The following is a 23,723-nucleotide window of genomic DNA, read 5'->3' on the forward strand; positions in this document are numbered from 1 at the left end:
GAATTTTACAACTTTAGGTAAAAAATTAAATGAAGTCCGCAACACCGCCTTATCCTGATGAAAAATCAGAAAAGGAGATTCACAAGAATGAGCAGATAACTCAGAAACTCTTCTAGCAGAAGAGATGGCCAAAAGGAATAAAACTTTCCAAGAAAGTAATTTAATATCCAGAGAATGCATAGGTTCAAACGGAGGAGCCTGTAAAGCCCTCAGAACCAAATTAAGACTCCAAGGAGGAGAAATTGACTTAATGACAGGCTTAATACGAACCAAAGCCTGTACAAAACAATGAATATCAGGATGATTAGCAATCTTTCTGTGAAAAAGTACAGAAAGAGCAGAGATTTGTCCTTTCAAGGAACTTGCAGACAAACCTTTTTCCAAACCATCCTGAAGAAACTGTAAAATTCTAGGAATTCTAAAAGAATGCCAAGAGAATTTATGAGAAGAACACCAAGAAATGTAAGTCTTCCAAACTCTGTAATAGAACTTTCTAGACACAGATTTACGAGCCTGTAACATAGTATTAATCACTGAATCAGAGAAACCTCTATGACTAAGCATTAAGCGTTCAATCTCCATACCTTCAAATTTAATGATTTGAGATCCTGATGGAAAAATGGGCCTTGAGATAGAAGGTCTGGCCTTAACGGAAGTGTCCAAGGTTGGCAACTGGCCATCCGAACGAGATCCGCATACCAAAACCTGTGTGGCCATGCTGGAGCCACCAGCAGTACAAACGAACGCTCCATTAGGATTTTGGAAATCACTTTTGGAAGAACTAGAGGCGGAAAGATATAAGCAGGTTGATAATTCCAAGGAAGTGACAACGCGTCCACCGCTTCCGCCTGAGGATCCCTGGATCTGGACAGATACCTGGGAAGTTTCTTGTTTAGATGAGAGGCCATCAGATCTATTTCTGGAAGTCCCCAGATTTGAACAATCTGAAGAAATACCTCTGGGTGAAGAGACCATTCGCCCGGATGTAACGTCTGGTGACTGAGATAATCCGCTTCCCAATTGTCTATACTTGGGATGTGAACCGCAGAAATTAGACAGGAGCTGGATTCCGCCCATACAAGTATCCGAGATACTTCTTTCATAGCCTGAGGACTGTGAGTCCCCCCTTGATGATTGACATATGCCACGGTTGTGACATTGTCTGTCTGAAAACAAATAAAGGATTCTCTCTTCAGAAGAGCTCTGAAAATCGCACGGAGTTCCAAAATGTTGATTAGTAATCTCGCCTCCTGAGATTCCCAAACCCCCTGCGCTGTCAGAGATCCCCATACAGCTCCCCAACCTGAAAGACTCGCATCTGTTGAGATCACAGTCCAGGTTGGACGAACAAAAGAGGCCCCTTGAATTAAACGATGGTGATCAAACCACCAAGTCAGAGAAGATCGAACATTGGGATTTAAGGATATTAATTGTGATATCTTTGTATAATCCCTGCACCATTGGTTCAGCATACAAAGCTGGAGAGGTCTCATGTGAAAACGAGCAAAAAGGGATTGCATCCGATGCAGCAGTCATGAGACCTAGAATTTCCATGCACAAAGCTACCGAAGGGAATGATTGAGACTGAAGGTTTCGACAAGCTGAAACTAATTTCAGATGTCTCTTTTCTGTTAGAGACAAAGTCATGGACACTGAATCTATTTGGAAACCCAAAAAGGTTACCCTTGTCTGAGGAATCAAGGAACTCTTTGGTAAATTGATCCTCCAACCATGTCTTTGAAGAAACAACACAAGTTGATTTGTATGAAATTCTGCAGAATGTAAAGACTGAGCAAGTACCAAGATATCATCCAAATAAGGAAATACCGCAATACCCTGTTCTCTGATTACAGAGAGAAGGGCACCGAGAACCTTTGAAAAGATCCTTGGAGCTGTTGCAAGGCCAAACGGAAGAGCAACAAACTGGTAATGCTTGTCTAAAAAAGAGAATCTAAGAAACTGATAGTGATCTGGATGGATAGGAATATGAAGATATGCATCCTGTAAGTCTATTATAGACATATAATGCCCTTGCTGAACAAAAGGCAGAATAGTCCTTATAGTCACCATTTTGAATGTTGGTATCCTTACATAACGATTCAATATTTTTAGATACAGAACTGGTCTGAAGGAATTCTCCTTCTTTGGTACAATGAACAGATTTGAGTAAAACCCCAGACCCCGTTCCAGAACTGGAACTGGCACAATTACCCCAGCCGACTCTAGGTCTGAAACACATTTCAGAAACACCTGAGCTTTTACTGGGTTTACTGGAATGCGTTAGAGAAAAAAATCTTCTCACAGGCGGTCTTACCTTGAAACCTATTCTGTACTCTTGTGAAACAATGTTCTGAATCCAAAGACTTTGAATCGAATTGATCCAAACATCTTTGAAAAATCATAACCTGCCCCCTACCAGCTGTGCTGGAATGAGGGCCGCACCTTCATGCGGATTTTGGAGCTGGTTTTGACTTTCTAAAAGGCTTGGATTTATTCCAGACTGGAGAAGGTTTCCAAACGGAAACTCTTCCTTTAGGGGAAGGGTCAGGCTTTTGTTCCTTACGAAAGGAACAAAAACGATTAGCAGCCCTATATTTACCTTTAGATTTTTTGTCCTGAGGCAAAAAGGTTCCCTTCCCCCCAGTAACAGTTGAAATTATTGAATCTAACTGAGAACCAAATAATTTATTACCTTGGAAAGAAAGAGAAAGCAACGTTGACTTAGAAGTCATATCTGCATTCCAAGACTTAAGCCATAAAGCTCTTCTAGCTAAAATAGCTTAAGACATATACCTGACATCAATTCTAATGATATCGAAAATGGCATCACAAACAAAGTTATTAGCATGTTGAAGAAGTTTAACAATGCTATAAGCATTATGGTCTGACACTTGTTGCACTAAAGCCTCCAACCAGAAGGTGGAAGCTGCAGCAACATCAGCCAAAGAAATAGCAGGTCTAAGAAGATTACCTGAACATAAATAAGCCTTCCTTAGAAAGGATTCAAGTTTCCTATCTAAAGGATCCTTAAAAGAAGTATTATCTGCCATAGGAATAGTAGTACGTTTAGCAAGAGTAGAGATAGCCCCATCAACTTTGGGGATTTTCTCCCAAAACTCTAATCTATCAGATGGCAAAGGGTACAATTTCTTAAACCTTGGAGAAGGAGTAAATGAAGTACCCAGACTATTCCATTCCCTAGAAATTACTTCTGAAATAGCATCAGGAACTGGAAAAACTTCTGGAATAACTACATGAGGTTTAAAAACTGAATTTAAACTTTAAATTAAATTTAAATTAAAATCAGTTTTAATATCAAGAGGACTAGACTCCTCCATATCTAATGCAATTAACACTTCTTTAAGTAATGAACGAATAAACTCCATATTAAACAAATATGAAGATTTATCAGTGTCAATATCTGAGGCAGAATCTTCTGAACCAGATAGATCCTCATCAGAAATATAGATAAGTCAGAATGATGGTGGTCATTTAAAAATTCATCTGCAATATGAGAAGTTTTAAAAGACCTCTTACGTTTACTAGAAGGAGGAATAACAGACAGAGCCTTCCAAATAGATTTAGAAACAAATTCTTTTACATTAACAGGAACATCCTGAACATTAGATTTTGAAGGAACAACAACAGGTAATGGATTATTACCAGCGTTTGATAGTTTATCATGACAACTAACACAAACTACAGCCGGAGGAACAGTTACCAAAAGTTTACAACAAATGCACTTAGCTTTGGTAGAAACGACATCAGGCAGCGTCTTTCCAGAAGTAGATTCTGATCCATGGTCAGGTAGTGACATCTTGCAATATGTAATAGAAAAAACAACATATAAAGCAAAATTATCAAATTCCTTAAATGGCAGTTTCAGGAATGGGAAAGAATGCAAAACAAAACAAGCCTCTAGAAACCAGAAGCAACTAACAAGTGAGACTGAAATAATGTGAAAAAAACTGGCGCCAAGTATGGCGCCCACATTTTTGGCGCCAAGTATAACGCCCACATTTTTTGGCGGTGAGACTGACGCCCATATTTTTTGGCGCCAAAAAAACATCCGCAACACCCATACGTCAAAAATGACGCAATCACGTGAAAACTTCTGGCGTCAACTATGACGCCGGAAATGACGAAATTTTGCACCAAAAAATCTTGCGCCAAGAATGACGCAATAAATTGAAGCATTTTCTGCACCCGCGAGCCTAACAGCCCGCAATTTAGAAAAAAAGTAAATTGAAAATTTTAAGGTAAGAAAAAATATAATTCATATGCATTTTCCCAAAAAAATGAAACTGACAGTCTGAAAGAAGGAGTACTGATTATCCTGAATCATGGCAAATATAAGTTTAACACATATATTTAGAACTTTACATATAAAGTGCCCAACCATAGCTTAGAGTGTCATGAATAGAAATAAGACTTACTTAATGTTACAGAAGCATTAGTTATTTTGTTGTGAAGAGCTTATTTCCCAGCAGCAATGCCTGAACCAGCAAGCCAGCGCCTAAGAAGGGCTCCAAGAAAACCGTAACAAGTTTCATTTCATAAAGAGTTAACTCTTTTTTTTCAGCTTTTAGAAACTATTGTCTAATCACCTCTGGAGCCAGACTGCTAATTGATAAGATGAACTTGTAAACTTGTTATCTTAAGTACTGTAATCCTATTGTGGCCTGTCAAAGGACAGTGCTCTCTATCTAAATGTGTGATGGGGGATTTTGTGCTTCCCCCCCCTCTCCCCCTGGGAGTGCCCTGTGTGCATGTAACCTTAATAAAAAGCAGGCTGGGCATCCCAGTCCTGAGTTCTTGTTTGACCCTCAATCGCAGCGTTGACTCGTTTTTGTGGGCAGAAGGGTATCCTAGCTGTACTGCAGCTAAGGGAGATTATTCTATATTTGCGAGACTCATATAGAATACTATGGAAAGCAGCTTCTCCCCTCTTTAGCAATAGGGATCCAGGCTACTAAGCGGTCCATCTCTCAGCGAGACTAAGGGTAACCGTAACATTTGGCGGCAGCGGCGGGATTTTCCTGGATTTCCTAGGAGAGGTACAGAACGGATGGAGAGCGCTTACGAAAAATTGAAGCGTACAACCCTAAAGGATTTACTTGAAAGCAGAGGGGGGTACGCCAGCAACCGGCCGAGGAGAGAGCTGATCACAGAATTGACCGAACTGGATCAGAGCTTCACAATGGCGGAAACACCGACCACGATTAGTGACGAAAAAACCAGGATTGTTCGGGAAAGGCTCTCATTATACGGGCCGAACCCCTCCATGGAATTGGTACAGCAGTTGATGGCGGAGGCGGACAAGGATATACGAGAGACTCGAGCCCACGAACTCAACCTAGCGAACGCACACCGCAATGCTGAAGCCCCGCAGGTAATCATCCCTGTCGAAAATGCTGGGAGGCCCAAGATACCCTATGCGGCATTTCGACCCTTCCTAGAGAGCGAGACAGGGATTGATGAATATTTGGCGGACTTCGAAAGGCAATGTGCCCTGCACCAGATTCCCAACAGAGAGTGGCCCACGATATTGTCTGGGAAACTATCCGGGCGAGCCCTGGAAGCCTTTCGTACTCTGGGTGCTGATGAAGTGACACAGTATGAGCTAGTTAAGGAGACACTGTTGCGACGATACGCTGTAACTCCGGACACGTATCGCCGACAGTTTCGGGGCACGGAAAAGAAGCCTAACGATACCCATATGGAATGGGCGCACCGAATGCGGAGAGCGGCAAATCACTGGCTGAGCGGAAGTAAAGCGGTGACTGGGGAGGAAATTTTACAATTGTTTCTCTTAGAACATTTTTATAATGGCATGGAACAGCAAGGGAAGGAATGGCTGCGAGACAGGCGGCCTTCTACCTTAGAAGAAGCAGCCAAATTGGCCGATGAACATTATGACTCCCGTCTTCACGAACCCATGAACTACCGAGCTCCAGCACGGGTCGAACCCAGAGAGGTTTACCGTGCACCCCCTCGTGCTGAATTCCGAGCCCCGGTGCCCACAGGGCCCGTCCGACACTCAGGACCACCCAATAACAGCTCTGAGCGTCCCAGACCGACTTGCCACCGATGCAAGCAACCAGGGCATTTCATGGCTAGCTGCCCCCTTAATACGCACCAGACACCCAGGAATTACAATTACCCCTCTGGGTCCTATCGTCCGGCCCGGGCCCTCTGTGTTAACCAAGAGGCCCCTATGGAGGGATATGTGGGGCCGCTTCACGAGGCAGACCCTGTATATGCTGCCTCAGATAACCGCCAGCACCATCGGCAGAGGGTATGGCTCGAGGGGCGATCTACCGAGGGATTGCGAGACACAGGGGCTACTATCACGCTGGTACAGAGTCATTTGGTGCCAGAGCACAAGCGATCCGGACAGACGGTGGCCGTTAGAGTGGCGGGGGGGGATGTGTACAAAATTCCAACAGCTAAAGTGCATCTTGATTGGGGAGCGGGAAAGGGGGCTGTGAACGTGGGCCTAATGGATAATTTACCTGCCGAAGTACTACTGGGCAACGATTTGGGCCCCATGACTTCTGCCTATGCTCCAGTATGCAACAACGAGGCGGACCCAGTGACTACACGGGCCCAAGCCCGGACGGAGCGAGAGCTTTCACCAGTGCGGGAGACACAGGTAAGACCTACCCCGACCTTGCCTGACAGGTTAGGCCCCATACCCTGGGACACCCCAGATGCTTTCGAGGCAGAGTCTAAGACTGACCCGACCTTACAAAAGTACCGGGAACGAGCAGAGACCGGAGGGGGCGGGGCAGATAACGAAACATTCTTATGGGAAAAAGGGAAACTATACCGCTGGACAGAGAAAAGGGGACAGCGTAGGCGACAGCTGGTAGTGCCCCACAAATACCGTCAAGAAATCCTCAAAATAGGCCACGACATCCCCTTAGCAGGCCACCTAGCCGTTACCCGTACCCTACACCGCATTACTCACACGTTCTTTTGGCCAGGGGTGCACGCTGACGTTAGAACTTACTGTAACACCTGCGATGTGTGTCAACGAGTAGGAAGGCGAGGCGATCACCCTAAAGCCCAGCTAGTAAATATGCCCATTGTAGAGGAACCCTTCAGCCGGGTTGCTATTGACCTAGTGGGACCACTGGCTACCCCTAGTCCCTCCGGTAAGCGATACATTCTTACCGTAGTGGACTACGCTACCAGGTACCCAGAGGCTGTCGCCCTATCCAACATACAAGCGGATACGGTAGCGAATGCACTAGTACAGGTGTTCTCCCGGGTAGGATTTCCAAAAGAAATCCTATCCGACCGAGGCACCCAATTTACGGCTGAATTGACCCAACAACTCTGGCAGGTTTGCAAAATTAAGTCCCTCCTAAGCTCCCCATACCACCCCCAGACGAACGGGCTGTGTGAGAGGTTCAATGGGACCCTCAAGCAAATGCTCAAGACGTTCACTCAGGAATACCGAGACTGGGAACGCTTCCTGCCGCACCTCCTATTTGCTTATCGGGAGGTGCCCCAGGAAACGACAGGGTTCTCTCCCTTCGAGTTGCTCTACGGAAGAAAGGTACGGGGACCCCTAAACCTGATCCGGGAGCACTGGGAGGGAGAGATGGAGGCTGACGGTGTCCCAATTGTGCCATACGTGCTGGAACTCAGGGACCGAATGGAGCAATTAGCCAAATCCGTGCGGGCTAATCTCCAGTTGGCCCAGAGAAGACAGAAAGTATGGTACGATCGGGGGGCCCGAAAGAGAATCTTCACCATAGGACAAAAGGTGTTAGTACTTAAGCCGGTGAAGACAGACAAATTGCAGGCGTCCTGGCAGGGTCCCTACCAGATCGTAGAGAAAAGGGGAGACACCACTTATGTGATAGCTAGCTGCCACGACAACAATCTTAGAAAGACATTCCATGTAAACATGCTCAAGGAATATTTTGAGCGACCAGAGAACGTGACGGCCGTATGTTGTTCCCCTCAGGAAGACCCCGACAGTTTACCCATTCCAGACCTATTAGAAAAGAGCCTCCCCACAGGTATAGTGGCGCAGGTTCAGATAGGGGACCGACTTAGCCCCACTGAAAGGGAGCAGCTCAACCAACTCCTCCAGTCCAAACACCGCACCTTCTCCCCGAAGCCAGGGTACACTACTTTAACCACCCACCAGGTAGATACTCCGGGACAAGCTCCCTTGCGCCAGGCTCCGTACCGAATCCCCGAAGCAGTTAGGACAGGAATGAAGAAGGAGATCGATGAGATGCTCCAGCTCAGGGTAATTGAGCCCTCCGATAGTCCCTGGGCCTCCCCAGTTGTCTTGGTGCCCAAGAAAGATGGGACCACCCGGTTCTGCGTAGACTATCGGAGGCTCAATGAAAATACTGTGACGGACGCTTACCCTATGCCCAGGGTAGACGAGCTACTCGATCGTATAGCCAGGGGAAATTACCTGACCACTATTGACCTCTGCAAAGGTTACTGGCAGATTCCCCTGGCCCCGGAGGCTATCCCCAAGTCGGCATTCGTCACCCCATTCGGCTTATATCAGTTTAGGGTAATGCCGTTTGGGATGAAGAATGCCCCAGCTACATTCCAGCGCTTGGTGGATAGGCTCCTGGATGGCTTCCAGAGTTTTGCTTGCGCCTACCTGGACGACATAGCGATCCACAGTGAGTCCTGGGAGGACCACTTAGCTCATGTGGGAATGGTTCTGGATCAGATCCGGGCTGCTGGCCTGACTCTGAAGCCAGAAAAATGCCACTTTGGGATGGCCGAGGTACAGTACCTGGGTCACCGGGTGGGGTGTGGAAAGCAGCGACCAGAGCCGGCCAAAATAGAAGCTGTCGCCAATTGGCCCACCCCCATCACTAAGACTCAGGTCCTAGCCTTCCTGGGCACGGCAGGGTACTATAGACGGTTCGTACCAGACTACAGCACACTTGCCAAACCCCTGACTGACTTGACCAAGAAGAACTTACCTCGACAGGTCCTGTGGTCTCCCCACTGTGAAACGGCTTTCCAGGCTCTCAAAAATGCTCTAATTAACTCTCCTGTCTTGGCGGCCCCAGCCCTTAACAAACGTTTTATCGTCCATACAGATGCTTCCATGTTCGGGCTGGGAGCCGTCCTCAGCCAAGTAGGCGAAGATGGAGGCGAGCATCCAGTTGCCTACATCAGCCGGAAGCTCCTGCCCCGCGAAGTCAGCTATGCAGCGGTCGAAAAGGAGTGTTTGGCTTTGGTGTGGGCATTAAAGAAATTGACTCCCTATTTATATGGTCAGGAGTTCACTCTGGTCACCGACCATAACCCGTTGGTGTGGCTGAACCGGGTCTCTGGAGATAACGGCAGGCTATTACGTTGGAGCTTATCGTTGCAAACCTTCAATTTCACCATTACTTACAGACCTGGGAAACAGAATGGCAACGCCGACGGGTTGTCCAGACAAACCGACCTCAGCCCCGCATAACCAGCGGTCTGGACAGCCTTAGTCTGCCCCGAAAAGGGGTCAGACCGTGTCTGCCAGAGTGTTCCACAGAAAGGGAGCAATGTTACAGAAGCATTAGTTATTTTGTTGTGAAGAGCTTATTTCCCAGCAGCAATGCCTGAACCAGCAAGCCAGCGCCTAAGAAGGGCTCCAAGAAAACCGTAACAAGTTTCATTTCATAAAGAGTTAACTCTTTTTTTTCAGCTTTTAGAAACTATTGTCTAATCACCTCTGGAGCCAGACTGCTAATTGATAAGATGAACTTGTAAACTTGTTATCTTAAGTACTGTAATCCTATTGTGGCCTGTCAAAGGACAGTGCTCTCTATCTAAATGTGTGATGGGGGATTTTGTGCTTCCCCCCCCTCTCCCCCTGGGAGTGCCCTGTGTGCATGTAAACTTAATAAAAAGCAGGCTGGGCATCCCAGTCCTGAGTTCTTGTTTGACCCTCAATCGCAGCGTTGACTCGTTTTTGTGGGCAGAAGGGTATCCTAGCTGTACTGCAGCTAAGGGAGATTATTCTATATTTGCGAGACTCATATAGAATACTATGGAAAGCAGCTTCTCCCCTCTTTAGCAATAGGGATCCAGGCTACTAAGCGGTCCATCTCTCAGCGAGACTAAGGGTAACCGTAACACTTAACCTAAGACACTCATCTACATATAGTAGATAGCCAAACCAGTATTGAAACGAGAATCAGTAGAGGTAATGGTATATGAGTATATCGTCGATCTGAAAAGGGAGGTAGGAGAAGAAATCTCTACGACCGATAACAGAGAACCTATGAAATAGATCCCCTAGAGAAAGACCATGGTATTCAAATAGGCAATACTCTCTTCACATCCCTCTGACATTCACTGCACTCTGAGAGGAAAACCGGGCTTCAGCCTGCTGCGGAGCGCATATCAACGTAGAATCTAGCACAAACTTACTTCACCACCTCCATGGGAGGCAAAGTTTGTAAAACTGAATTGTGGGTGTGGTGAGGGGTGTATTTATAGGCATTTTGAGGTTTGAGAAACTTTGCCCCTCCTGGTAGGAATGTATATCCCATACGTCTCTAGCTCATGGACTCTTGCCAATTACATGAAAGAAACAAACATTTCTGACATGTCTCTGCCAACCTCCTGGGACGAAAGACAAAGAATGACTGGGGATGAGGGGAGTGGGAGGAGTATTTAAGCCTTTGGCTGGGGTGTCTTTGCCTCCTCCTGGTGGCCAGGTTCTAATTTCCCAAAAGTGCAGCTGTGGACTCTTTCCATTTAAGAAGAAAATTAATAATTGAAAAACAAAATTAATTTCAGGGTAGGAGCTTAATCTAATATAGACAAAGATCTTTTGAGGCCTCTCATACTTTTGATGTTAACACATGGTCTCACTTACAGCTATACACTAGGTCAATTTAAATTGGAGCTAAGGAAACACGGTCATCTCAGTGATTTTCTGACTATTATGGATTTCAACATTAAACTATAAAGAAGCGTTTATCAACATAAATTAGGGCCTTTGAGTACATTTATCTACACATAGGGGCTTCCTACCATGAAAAGTAAATAAATGCACACTTTATTTGTGCCAGATAATCACTTTGCTAATCAAAACTATATAGGGATCCCAGATTCCCCTGGGGATGATAAACACACTGAGCCACCTTGTATCCCCTTGAGATGCAAAGGGATCCTCAAACAGCTCCAAAACCTCCTCTACCAGAGGACCACATGAAGTCATCACTAGCACTCTTTACATTGTACGGATGATGATTACGTCTCTGGTTTTTCTGATTTCTTTTAATATTAATTTTCTGATTAGTAACAAGATTTTATTTCAAAGCAAAACATTTATCAATCACATTCAGAATATAAAAATAATTTCTCTTCTGTGTGAATTTTCTAATGGCTAATAAGATAAGATGTGATATCAGAGTAAAACACTTCCGACAGTCAGAACATGAAAATGCTTACTTTTCTGGTGTGCAATAAGAGATGCTTTCTGAGTAAAACATTTCCCACAGTTAGAACATGAAAATGGCTTTTCCCCTGTGTGAACTCTGTGATGCCTAATAAGATGTGATTTCTGAGTAAAGCATTTCCCACATTCAGAACATGAAAATGCTTTCTCTCCTGTATGAGTTTTGTGATGCATAATAAGATCTGATTTGCAAATAAAACATTTCCCACAGTCAGAACATGAAAATGCTTTTTCTCCTGTGTGAATTTTGTGATGCCTAATAAGATATGATTTACTATTAAAACATTTCCCACAGTCGGAACATGAAAATGGTTTTTCTCCCTTGTGAATTTTCTGATGCCTAATAAGATATGATTTCCGAGTAAAACATTTCCCACAGTCATAACATGAAAATGCGCTCTCTCCTGTATGAATTATCTGATGCGCAGTAAGAGTTGATTTCTGAGTAAAACATTTCCCACATTCAGAACATGAAAATGCTTTTTCTCCTGTGTGAATATTCTGATGCCTAATAAGATATGATTTATGAGTAAAACATTTCCCACAGTCAGAACATGAAAATGCTTTTTCTCCTGTGTGAATTTTGTGATGCTTAATAAGAATGGATTTCCGAGCAAAACATTTCCCACAGACAGAACACGAAAATGGCTTTTCTCCAGTGTGAATTTTGTGATGCCTAATAAGAACCGCTTTTGTAGTAAAACATTTCTCACAGTCAGAACATGAAAAAGCTTTCTCTCCTGTATGAATTATCTGATGCGCAGTAAGATCTAATTTCTGAGTAAAACATTTTCCACAGTCAGAACATGAAAATGCGCTCTCTCCTGTATGAATTATCTGATGCGCAGTAAGATCTAATTTCTGAGTAAAACATTTTCCACAGTCAGAACATGAAAATGATTTATCTCCTGTGTAAATTTTTATTTGGTGAAAAAGATGTGATTTCTCTGTGAAACATTTCCCACGTTCAGAACATACATTTCCTATGTGGTTTCTTTGATTTTGGAGAAGACTGGAAGAAGCATTTGGAGCCGGGCCATGAGGATCACTGCTGTTTGCGAATTCACCTGTTGTTGTCGGGAAATTTGAGAATGTTACTTATTTATAGCATAATTATTTTCTTTTGAGATTGACTTGCATAGTTATTTTCCAAAATACTTAGCAGTAGACATTTGCATTCGGAGGTCTTGTTCATCTCTGAATATGGAAGTGGCTCTCCATGCCGCTCGGCTATTTTCATCCCAAATTCATTATTGTGCAACAGCAACACTAAAATCTGGATTTGCACATATTTTAGTGTGTTGCTGTTGCACAAGAATACATTTGGAAAAGAAAAATAGATGAGCGGCATGAAGAGCTGCATTTGGCAGTGAAAGAAACCTCCGAATTCACATGTCTACTTGGCAGTGTTTACACTTTATATGCTTTCAAACTAATGTGAAACGGGGTATAAATGTTCCTGTAAATATGTCTGCAACAATATCTCAAATTTTGGATTAATCAAAATATAGCTAAAGGAACGATAATGACCATTGCATTATGTTTGTACATATGACCTGTGGTTAACTAATCAGTTGTAGGTTTGTAATAACAAAATTTATACTTACCTGATAAATTATTTTCTTTCCTGGCATGGAGAGTCTGCGAATCCATTCGAATTACTAGTGTGAATTCAACTCCTGGCCACCAGGAGGCAGCAAAGAACACCCCAGCAAAGCTTTAAGTGTCCCTCCCATAATCACCAGTGATTCTGCCATGGGAATACTGAAAGAGAAGAGGAACACCAAGGCTATAGAGGTGCCGGAAGTTTAGAAAAAAAAAAAAAAGCCATCTTGAATTTAGACAAGGGCGGGTTGTGGACTCTCCATGCCAGGGAAGAAAATTTATCAAGCAAGCATACATTTTGTTTTCTTTCCAATGGCATGGAGAGCCCACAAATCCATTCTAATTACTAGTGGGAACCAATAGCCAAGCTAGAGGACACAGAATGGAAGAAAGGGAGATACAAGACAGGCGGACCTAAACTGAGGGCACCACCGCTCGAAGAACCCATCTCCCAGAAGAAACCTCAGCAGAGGCAAAAACATAAAATTTTAAAAAGGTAAATAAAGACCTGATTCTCCTGATCCTTAGTTCAGTATGCTATCTACTGAGCTATTCAGAACCATTGACAATAGAGTAACATCAACAGACTGCATAGGCTCAATGGATCCTACTGAAAAACCCATTAACAAAGCTTCAAGGGAGGAGCAACAGATTTGAATACAGGCCTGATACGGACTAAGGCTGGAACAAAAAGCTGAATGTCCGGTAAGTTAGCCAAACGAAAAGCAATAGAACCGAAAGGGCAGAATCTGACCTGTCAGGTAACTGATTAACAAGCCCTTCTTCAGACCCTTCTGGAGAAAAGACAAAATACGACAAACTCTCGCTTAATGTCAAGGAAAACGCTGAGATTCGAACCAGTATGGGCACCAAACCTTATGGTATATACTGGGAGATACTGGCTTACTAGCCTGGATCAAGGAGACAATGACCATAACAAAAAAACCTTGTCTAGACAAGACTAAGCGTTCAGACTCCAAGCAAACAGCTTCAGAGAATCTAAATTTGAAGAAGAAAGACCCTGAAGTAGAAGGTCCTTCCTCAGCGGAAATCTCCATGGAGGAGAGGACATCTTCACCATATCCGCAAAGCTAAATCTACAATTAATCTGGAGCAATAGAAAACACCAAAGCCAGCTCCTGATTGATCCGAGCTATATCCAAAGAATAGCCAAGACACCATCAAGTTGAACTCTGGAACCCCCCCACCTATCATTGATTATCATTGAGAATACTCCCGTAGGAGGAGCCCACTCCCCGGGAAGAAAATATCTGCTTGTTCAGGAGTCTGCTTCCCAGATGTACACACCTGGGATGAGAATAGCAGAAATGTGGCAGCTGTAAGCCTTCGCCCACCTAAGGAAGCGAGACACCTCCTTCATTACTAAGGAACTCCTTGTTTCTCCCTGATAGTTGATATAGCCACCGCTGAGATATAATCCGATTGGAAGCAATTGCCCGAACAGGAAGCTGATCTCAGATAAAAGAACTGATGCTCCACCTACTGAGCTATCCAGGCTACTGATTAACTGGACCAACTCAGTTGAGACCATGCTATCAGGGCATTAAAAAAACAACTATTGCAAGAACAGACTCCACCTGAGTCCAGGTCCCCTGAGCTCTCAGGGACGTAAAACTTCTCCGCATCTGAAAGTACTGGCAACTGTAAACACAATCTCATAAGATGGACTCAAGAAACACGTGCCTTGGAACAGATGATCCTGACAGAGCCAACAGGACCGAGAGTCTCTCGCCAGGGTGTCAAGGACTATCCTCGAGAGAGGTCCAAGAGGTCTCCGTTCCATTGACTGAGCATGCATAACTTTAGAGGTCTCAGATGGAAATGATCCGAAGGAATAATGTCCACGGAGGCCACCATGAGACCAAATATTACCAAAAGCAAGCATGTCCAAAAGGGACAAAATCCTTCTTGTAGACTACCAAAGGCTTGAACAAAATCCTATACCCCACTTTGAGATAGGGACCGGAGAGAGACCACTAGAATGCAAGTAAAAATTCCAAATAAAAATATCCCTCAATAAGAGATAAACAAGATCTCATACTAACAAACCCGCATAATATGGAATTGGGAAAACAATCATTAGAAAGCTGGTAAAAACATGTCCAAGACCGAGAGATTGTTAAAATATTATAATTACTCACTGGTAATGATAATAAGCTTCATAATCTAAATAAATAATAGATAGAGCTAAAATGACAGGGATATAAACCTCAAGGACACCAGATGTCAGCCAAGTACACAAAAAGAACAGGAAACCCTGAACTAAAAGACAGTGTAATAAAAGTTCATAGCTCTTCAATTAATGACGAATAAATTAAAACAGCAGAGAAAATGAGGAATAAATAATAAAAAAAGATTATCCCCATTGGACAAATAATGTACTATTGCTCAGCAATAAATACAGCTCAAAAAGGGGGTAACACCGATAGTGTTACTATATCGGCATTATGAGCAGAAAAAGCACTAAAAGGATAGCTTTTCTCAGGACATGCAGAATTACTTGCTTAGAGAATAATATAGACAACAGAATAAAAACATAATTTATGCTTACCTGATAAATTCTTTTCTTCTGTAGTGTGATCAGTCCACGGGTCATCATTACTTCTGGGATATTACTCCTCCCCAACAGGAAGTGCAAGAGGATTCACCCAGCAGAGCTGCATATAGCTCCTCCCCTCTACGTCACTCCCAGTCATTCGACCAAGGACCAACGAGAAAGGAAAAGCCAAGGGTGAAGTGGTGACTGGAGTATAAATTAAAAAATATTTACCTGCCTTAAAAACAGGGCGGGCCGTGGACTGATCACACTACAGAAGAAAGGAATTTATCAGGTAAGCATAAATTATGTTTTCTTCTGTTAAGTGTGATCAGTCCACGGGTCATCATTACTTCTGGGATACCAATACCAAAGCAAAAGTACAGATGACGGGAGGGATAGGCAGGCTCTTTATACAGAAGGAACCACTGCCTGAAGAACCTTTCTCCCAAAAATAGCCTCCGATGAAGCAAAAGTGTCAAATTTGTAAAATTTGGAAAAAGTATGAAGCGAAGACCAAGTTGCAGCCTTGCAAATCTGTTCAACAGAGGCCTCATTCTTGAAGGCCCAAGTGGAAGCCACAGCTCTAGTAGAATGAGCTGTAATTCTTTCAGGAGGCTGCTGTCCAGCAGTCTCATAAGCTAAACGAATTATGCTACGAAGCCAAAAAGAAAGAGAGGTAGCGGAAGCTTTTTGACCTCTCCTCTGCCCAGAGTAAATGACAAACAGAGAAGACGTTTGTCGAAATTCCTTAGTTGCCTGTAAGTAAAATTTTAGAGCACGGGGGGCGTGTCCGACCACCGAATAAGATGGCTGCTGTTCAGTAGTGCTCCACCTTGTTGTGGTTATAAACGGCTGATTATTCTCTCTGAGACCTGCCGATCTGACTTTTCCTAAGGGATCTGTGATCATTACAACTCAGGGATCAGATCAATCTAACTCTCTCTGCCCAACAAGAACATGCAGACCTGATAAGGGAAGGTGCGTTACAGAGGCCTTGGAGCAGCCTATACCTTTCCTAACCCCCCCTTTCATCGATCTAACGTATCGAACCAGTCAGCCTTTTGCGCTGAAGAAATTCCTCTCTCTGCTGCAAACTACATTTGAGGGGGGATAACATCTCCTATGAGATTACATCATGACAATGGAAGGCATACTTAGTGTTTTGGAGCAAATCCTGACGAACTTCGAAATTAGCTTTTGCGCCATGTTGCGAGAGACAGCTGTATCGCAGCTTTCTAGCAATTGTACTGCCGAACTTGGATTGGAAACTCACGCTCCCGATGCGGGCCTCCAGCAAAGTCCGGCTATGTCACTACAAAGCGAGGGGAGGATGTCATTCCCAGACCGAGGTATATGTGTCACACACAATGTGATCGATAATCGAGAGCAATCGGAACTTACACAGCAAGAGAGAGTAGGAACCGGGCTGAGCGCACTCCTGACAGGCACGGAGCTCCTACCTACCGCCCCTATATTCATTTCGCTGAAGCGTGGCCTTGTTGTTCATGATTACATTATGCTTCGTGAAGCAGCCTCCCCTAGAGACATTCTGAGAGTGGCAATGAGATGCGGAGTGAAAGTTAGCTATCCGATGCGACCCTGGAGATCCGGAGTAGGGTGATGTACATTCTTGGCAATACCGGACTGATACAAGGCCAACCATTTTTGCATGACTCTCCTAGTGCTATAATACGCAGCAGTTTATACTATGCAATGGACAGCTCCGGCTGAACTTTAATTGTAATATATTTAGTACCTGATTATATGACAGCCATTGTTATGATATATATGGTAGCACTTAACTAATGTTCTGCCTAACTGTATGCTGCTCCTAATATTATGGGTTTCTAGGATACTGATTTTGCCCGCCATTAAACCAGACTATAGCTAGAAGCATGCACTCTTTAGACATGAAATGGTCACATTAGGATCCCATATACAGATAATTCAGTATGTTAAAGCTGTCTAATTGTGGGTGTTTTGAGTTATAACTTTAGATTTGCCCTTCCCTGACATTCTAAATATTCATTTATGGACATTAAGTTTATCATCGTATTATTCTCACTAATAAGTCCCATGTCCTCTTGCACTCTAGTATGTTTGTACTATATTAGGATAATCTAATGTTGGTCTATACTGTATTGTTCCCTTGGTTTGATATATAGTTGATAGGGTTGGTAAATATAACATAATTGTGCACACAGAGCCACACATAAGGTACAACTAAAAAAATGAGGTTTCACTGTTATAATTATATTACAATATAGCATGCTGCTTATGCCTTTCCAAGCCATTATCTACTAGATACTGAACCCCTTAGAGTTAATTCTAATTTATGTGAATCTTCTTAGGCCCAAAAGAGGCTTATTGTACTAAGAGAGGAACTTACTGTAGAAATATATAAAATGGAGGTTTTTCTTTAATACCCAATATCTATAACATTGTGTGGAGGATTACGTTACGCTATGGGTTAGTGTCTGACTTTGTTTCTTGTCAACTTTGTGTATGATTCTTTATATATATTGTTTACAATTTATAACCTCAATAAAAATTTACTTTAAAAAAAAAAAAAAAAATTTTAGAGCACGGACTACATCCAGGTTGTGCAGTAGACGTTCCTTCTTTGAAGAAGGATTTGGGCATAAAGAAGGAACAACAATCTCTTGATTGATATTCCTGTTAGTAACTACCTTAGGTAAGAACCCAGGTTTAGTACGCAGGACTACCTTATCCGAATGAAAAATCAAATAAGGAGAATCACAATGTAAGGCTGATAATTCAGAGACTCTTCGAGCCGAGGAAATAGCCATTAAAAATAGAACTTTCCAAGATAACAACTTTATATCAATGGAATGAAGGGGTTCAAACGGAACGCCCTGTAAAACATTAAGAACAAGGTTTAAACTCCATGGTGGAGCAACAGTTTTAAACACAGGCTTAATTCTGGCCAAAGCCTGACAAAAAGCCTGGACGTCAGGAACTTCTGACAGACGTTTGTGTAACAGAATGGACAGAGCTGAGATCTGTCCCTTTAATGAACTAGCAGATAAACCCTTTTCTAAACCTTCTTGTAGAAAAGACAATATCCTAGGAATCCTAACCTTACTCCAAGAGTAACCTTTGGATTCACACCAATATAGGTATTTACGCCATATCTTATGGTAAATCTTTCTGGTAACAGGTTTCCTAGCCTGTATTAAGGTATCAATAACTGACTCAGAAAATCCACGTCTTGATAAAATCAAGCGTTCAATTTCCAAGCAGTCAGCTTCAGAGAAGTTAGATTTTGATGTTTGAAGGGACCCTGTATCAGAAGGTCCTGTTTCAGAGGTAGAGACCAAGGTGGACAGGATGACATGTCCACCAGGTCTGCATACCAAGTCCTGCGTGGCCACGCAGGTGCTATTAGAATCACTGATGCTCTCTCTTGTTTGATTCTGGCAATCAATCGAGGAAGCAACGGGAAGGGTGGAAACACGTAAGCCATCCTGAAGTCCCAAGGTGCTGTCAGAGCATCTATCAGGACTGCTCCTGGATCCCTGGATCTGGACCCGTAACGAGGAAGCTTGGCGTTCTGACGAGACGCCATGAGATCTATCTCTGGTTTGCCCCAACGTCGAAGTATTTGGGCAAAGACCTCCGGATGAAGTTCCCACTCCCCCGGATGAAAAGTCTGACGACTTAAGAAATCCGCCTCCCAGTTCTCCACTCCCGGGATGTGGATTGCTGACAGGTGGCAAGAGTGAGACTCTGCCCAGCGAATTATCTTTGATACTTCCATCATAGCTAGGGAGCTTCTTGTCCCTCCCTGATGGTTGATGTAAGCTACAGTCGTGATGTTGTCCGACTGAAACCTGATGAACCCCCGAGTTGTCAACTGGGGCCAAGCCAGGAGGGCATTGAGAACTGCTCTCAATTCCAGAATGTTTATTGGCAGGAGACTCTCCTCCTGACTCCATTGTCCCTGAGCCTTCAGAGAATTCCAGACGGCACCCCAACCTAGAAGGCTGGCGTCTGTTGTTACAATTGTCCAGTCTGGTCTGCTGAATGGCATCCCCCTGGACAGATGTGGCCGAGAAAGCCACCATAGAAGAGAATTTCTGGTCTCTTGATCCAGATTCAGAGAAGGGGATAAGTCTGAGTAATCCCCATTCCACTGACTTAGCATGCACAGTTGCAGTGGTCTGAGGTGTAAGCGTGCAAAGGGTACTATGTCCATTGCCGCTACCATTAAGCCGATTACCTCCATGCATTGAGCCACTGACGGGTGTTGAATGGAATGAAGGGTGCGGCAAGCACTTTGAAGTCTTGTTAGCCTGTCCTCTGTCAGGTAAATCTTCATTTCTACAGAATCTATAAGAGTCCCCAGGAAGGGAACTCTTGTGAGTGGAACGAGTGAACTTTTCTTTTCGTTCACCTTCCATCCATGTGACCTTAGAAATGCCAGCACTAACTCTGTATGAGACTTGGCAGTTTGAAAGCTTGAAGCTTGTATCAGAATGTCGTCTAGGTATGGAGCTACCGAGATTCCCCGCGGTCTTAGTACCGCCAGAAGAGCACCCAGAACCTTTGTGAAGATTCTTGGAGCTGTAGCCAATCCGAATGGAAGAGCCACAAACTGGTAATGCCTGTCTAGGAAGGCAAACCTTAGGTACCGATAATGATCTTTGTGAATCGGTATGTGAAGGTAAGCATCTTTTAAATCTACAGTGGTCATGTACTGACCCTCTTGGATCATAGGTAAAATTGTCCGAATAGTCTCCATCTTGAACGATGGAACTCTTAGGAATTTGTTTAGGATCTTTAAGTCCAGGATTGGTCTGAAAGTTCCCTCTTTTTTGGGAACCACAAACAGATTTGAGTAAAACCCCTGTCCCTGTTCCGATCGTGGAACTGGATGGATTACTCCCATTAACAAGAGCTCTTGTACGCAGCGTAGAAACGCCTCTTTCTTTGTCTGGATTGTTGACAATCTTGACAGATGAAATCTCTCTCTTGGAGGAGAGTATTTGAAGTCCAGAAGGTATCCCTGAGATATTATCTCTAGCGCCCAGGGATCCTGAACATCTCTTGCCCAAGCCTGGGCGAAGAGAGAAAGTCTGCCCCCCACTAGATCCGATCCCGGATCGGGGGCCCTCAATTCATGCTGTTTTAGGGGCAGCAGCAGGTTTCCTAGTCTGCTTGCCCTTGTTCCAGGACTGGTTAGGTTTCCAGCCTTGTCTGTAGCGAGCAACAGCTCCTTCCTGTTTTGGTGCAGAGGAAGTTGATGCTGCTCCTGCTTTGAAATTACGAAAGGAACGAAAATTAGACTGTCTAGTCTTGGCTTTGGCTTTGTCCTGAGGCAGGGCATGGCCTTTACCTCCTGTAATGTCAGCGATAATCTCTTTCAACCCGGGCCCGAATAAGGTCTGCCCTTTGAAAGGTATATTAAGCAATTTAGACTTAGAAGTAACATCAGCTGACCAGGATTTTAGCCACAGCGCCCTGCGTGCCTGAATGGCGAATCCTGAATTCTTCGCCGTAAGTTTAGTAAGATGTACTACGGCCTCCGAAATGAATGAATTAGCTAGTTTAAGGACTCTAAGCCTGTCCGTAATGTCGTCCAGAGTAGCTGAACCAATGTTCTCTTCCAGAGACTCAATCCAGAATGCCGCTGCAGCCGTGATCGGCGCAATGCATGCAAGGGGTTGCAATATAAAACCTTGTTGAACAAACATTTTCTTAAGGTAACCCTCTAACTTTTTATCCATTGGATCTGAAAAAGCACAGCTATCCTCCACCGGGATAGTGGTACGCTTAGCTAAGGTAGAAACTGCTCCCTCCACCTTAGGGACCGTTTGCCATAAGTCCCTTGTGGTGGCGTCTATTGGAAACATTTTTCTAAATATCGGAGGGGGTGAGAACGGCACACCGGGTCTATCCCACTCCTTAGTAACAATTTCAGTAAGTCTGCTAGGTATAGGAAAAACCTCAGTACTCGTCGGTACCGCAAAAAGATTTATCCAACCTACACATTTTCTCTGGTATTGCAACTGTGTTACAATCATTCAGAGCCGCTAACACCTCCCCTAGTAATACACGGAGGTTTTCCAGTTTAAATTTAAAATTTGAAATATCTGAATCCAGTCTGTTTGGATCAGAACCGTCACCCACAGAATGACGTTCTCCGTCCTCATGTTCTGCCACCTGTGACGCAGTGTCTGACATGGCCCTAATATTATCAGCGCACTCTGTTCTCACCCCAGAGTGATCACGCTTACCTCTTAGTTCTGGTAATTTAGCCAAAACCTCAGTCATAACAGTAGCCATATCCTGTAATGTGATTTGTAATGGCCGCCCAGATGTACTCGGCGCTACAATATCACGCACCTCCCTCTGAGCGGGAGATGTAGGTACTGACACGTGAGGCGAGTTAGTCGGCATAACTCTCCCCTCGTTGTTTGGTGAAATGTGTTCAATTTGTACAGATTGACTTTTATTTAAAGTAGCATCAATACAGTTAGTACATAAATTTCTATTGGGCTCCACTTTGGCATTGCAACAAATGACACAGGTATCATCCTCTGAATCAGACATGTTTAACACACTAGCAAATAAACTTGCAACTTGGAAATACAATTCAATTAGAATAATATTAAAACGTACTGTGCCTTTAAGAAGCACAGAAGATCTATGACAGTTGAAAATTAATAAATTGAAACAGTTATAGCCTCAATCCTTGTAAACAACACAACTTTAGCAAAGGTTTAATCCCATTAGCAAAGATAACAAATTCTGAAAGCAGGAAACAAATTACAGAATAAACGTTTTTTATCTCAGTCAAACTATAATTCTCACAGCTCTGCTGAGAGAAATTACCTCCCTCAAAATAAGTTTTGAAGACCCCTGAGCTCTGTAGAGATGAACCGGATCATGCAGGGAATACAATGAGTTGCTGACTGAAATATTTGATGCATAGAAAAAGCGCCAAAAAACGGCCCCTCCCCCTCACACACAGCAGTGAGGGAGAACAGAAACTGTCAGAAAACAGATTAAGCAACTGTCAAGTGGAAAAATAGTGCCCAAACATTTATTCACACAGTACCTCAGCAAATGAAAACGATTTTACATTCCAGCAAAAACGTTAAATATAATCTCTAGTTATTAAACAGCTTTATGTCTTTCTTACAGTGTAATTCTAGTGAAGTACCATTCCCCAGAATACTGAAGTGTAAAGTATACATACATGACATTATATCGGTATGGCAGGATTTTCTCATCAATTCCATTGTCAGAAAATAAAAACTGCTACATACCTCTATGCAGATTCATCTGCCCGCTGTCCCCTGATCTGAAGTTTACCTCACTCCTCAGATGGCCGAGAACAGCAATATGATCTTAACTACTCCGGCTAAAATCATAGCAAAACTCTGGTAGATTCTTCTTCAAACTCTGCCAGAGAGGTAATAACACACTCCGGTGCTATTTTAAAATAACAAACTTTTGATTGAAGATATAAAACTAAGTATAATCACCATAGTCCTCTCACACATCCTATCTAGTCGTTGGGTGCAAGAGAATGACTGGGAGTGACGTAGAGGGGAGGAGCTATATGCAGCTCTGCTGGGTGAATCCTCTTGCACTTCCTGTTGGGGAGGAGTAATATCCCAGAAGTAATGATGACCCGTGGACTGATCACACTTAACAGAAGAAAAGAACCATGCAGATTCTCGTACAAAAATAACTCCTGAAAAAAAAAAAAGGAGGATAAACCTCAGCCACTGAGCTGATCCGGTCAGGAAAACATTAAGTACACAACACTGCCAAGAGGATAATAATAATATGGTAGAGCCCTCCGTCCATACACTGCTTTTAAACCCCTTTGTGTCATCACCTGTCATAACGATGACTAAAACACATAACTCTAGAGCAGTGCTTTCCAAACTGTGTGTCGTGACACAGTGTGTCGGCAGCAGTTTGTAGGTGTCCCTGCTTCAGCACAATTTGTTTTGAATGTAACTTTTTTTTTAATTTTTGGGGGGGTTTCTGACTTTCCGCCTACCTGCTACGCATATCACGTGGTTGACTTGTGATTGATACCTAGTGGGTCACAGATCATCTTAACTGATT

At 43.5% G+C, this 23,723-nt stretch overlaps 1 protein-coding gene across 1 annotated transcript in view; it reads right to left on the minus strand.

The window, feature by feature from the left end:
* Positions 1-11,384: 11,384 nt before the first annotated feature.
* LOC128666709 (oocyte zinc finger protein XlCOF6.1-like) overlaps positions 11,385-23,723 on the minus strand; it is a 109,541-nt gene continuing 97,202 nt past the window's right edge. The window contains exon 5 of the mRNA XM_053721451.1: positions 11,385-12,516. Coding sequence (XP_053577426.1) covers positions 11,399-12,516 — 1,118 coding nt within the window. The 3' untranslated portion in view covers positions 11,385-11,398. The remainder of the gene's footprint in view (positions 12,517-23,723) is intronic.

This window comes from Bombina bombina, chromosome 7 (assembly GCF_027579735.1).
Source record: "Bombina bombina isolate aBomBom1 chromosome 7, aBomBom1.pri, whole genome shotgun sequence".
Taxonomy (NCBI): Eukaryota; Metazoa; Chordata; class Amphibia; order Anura; family Bombinatoridae; genus Bombina; species Bombina bombina.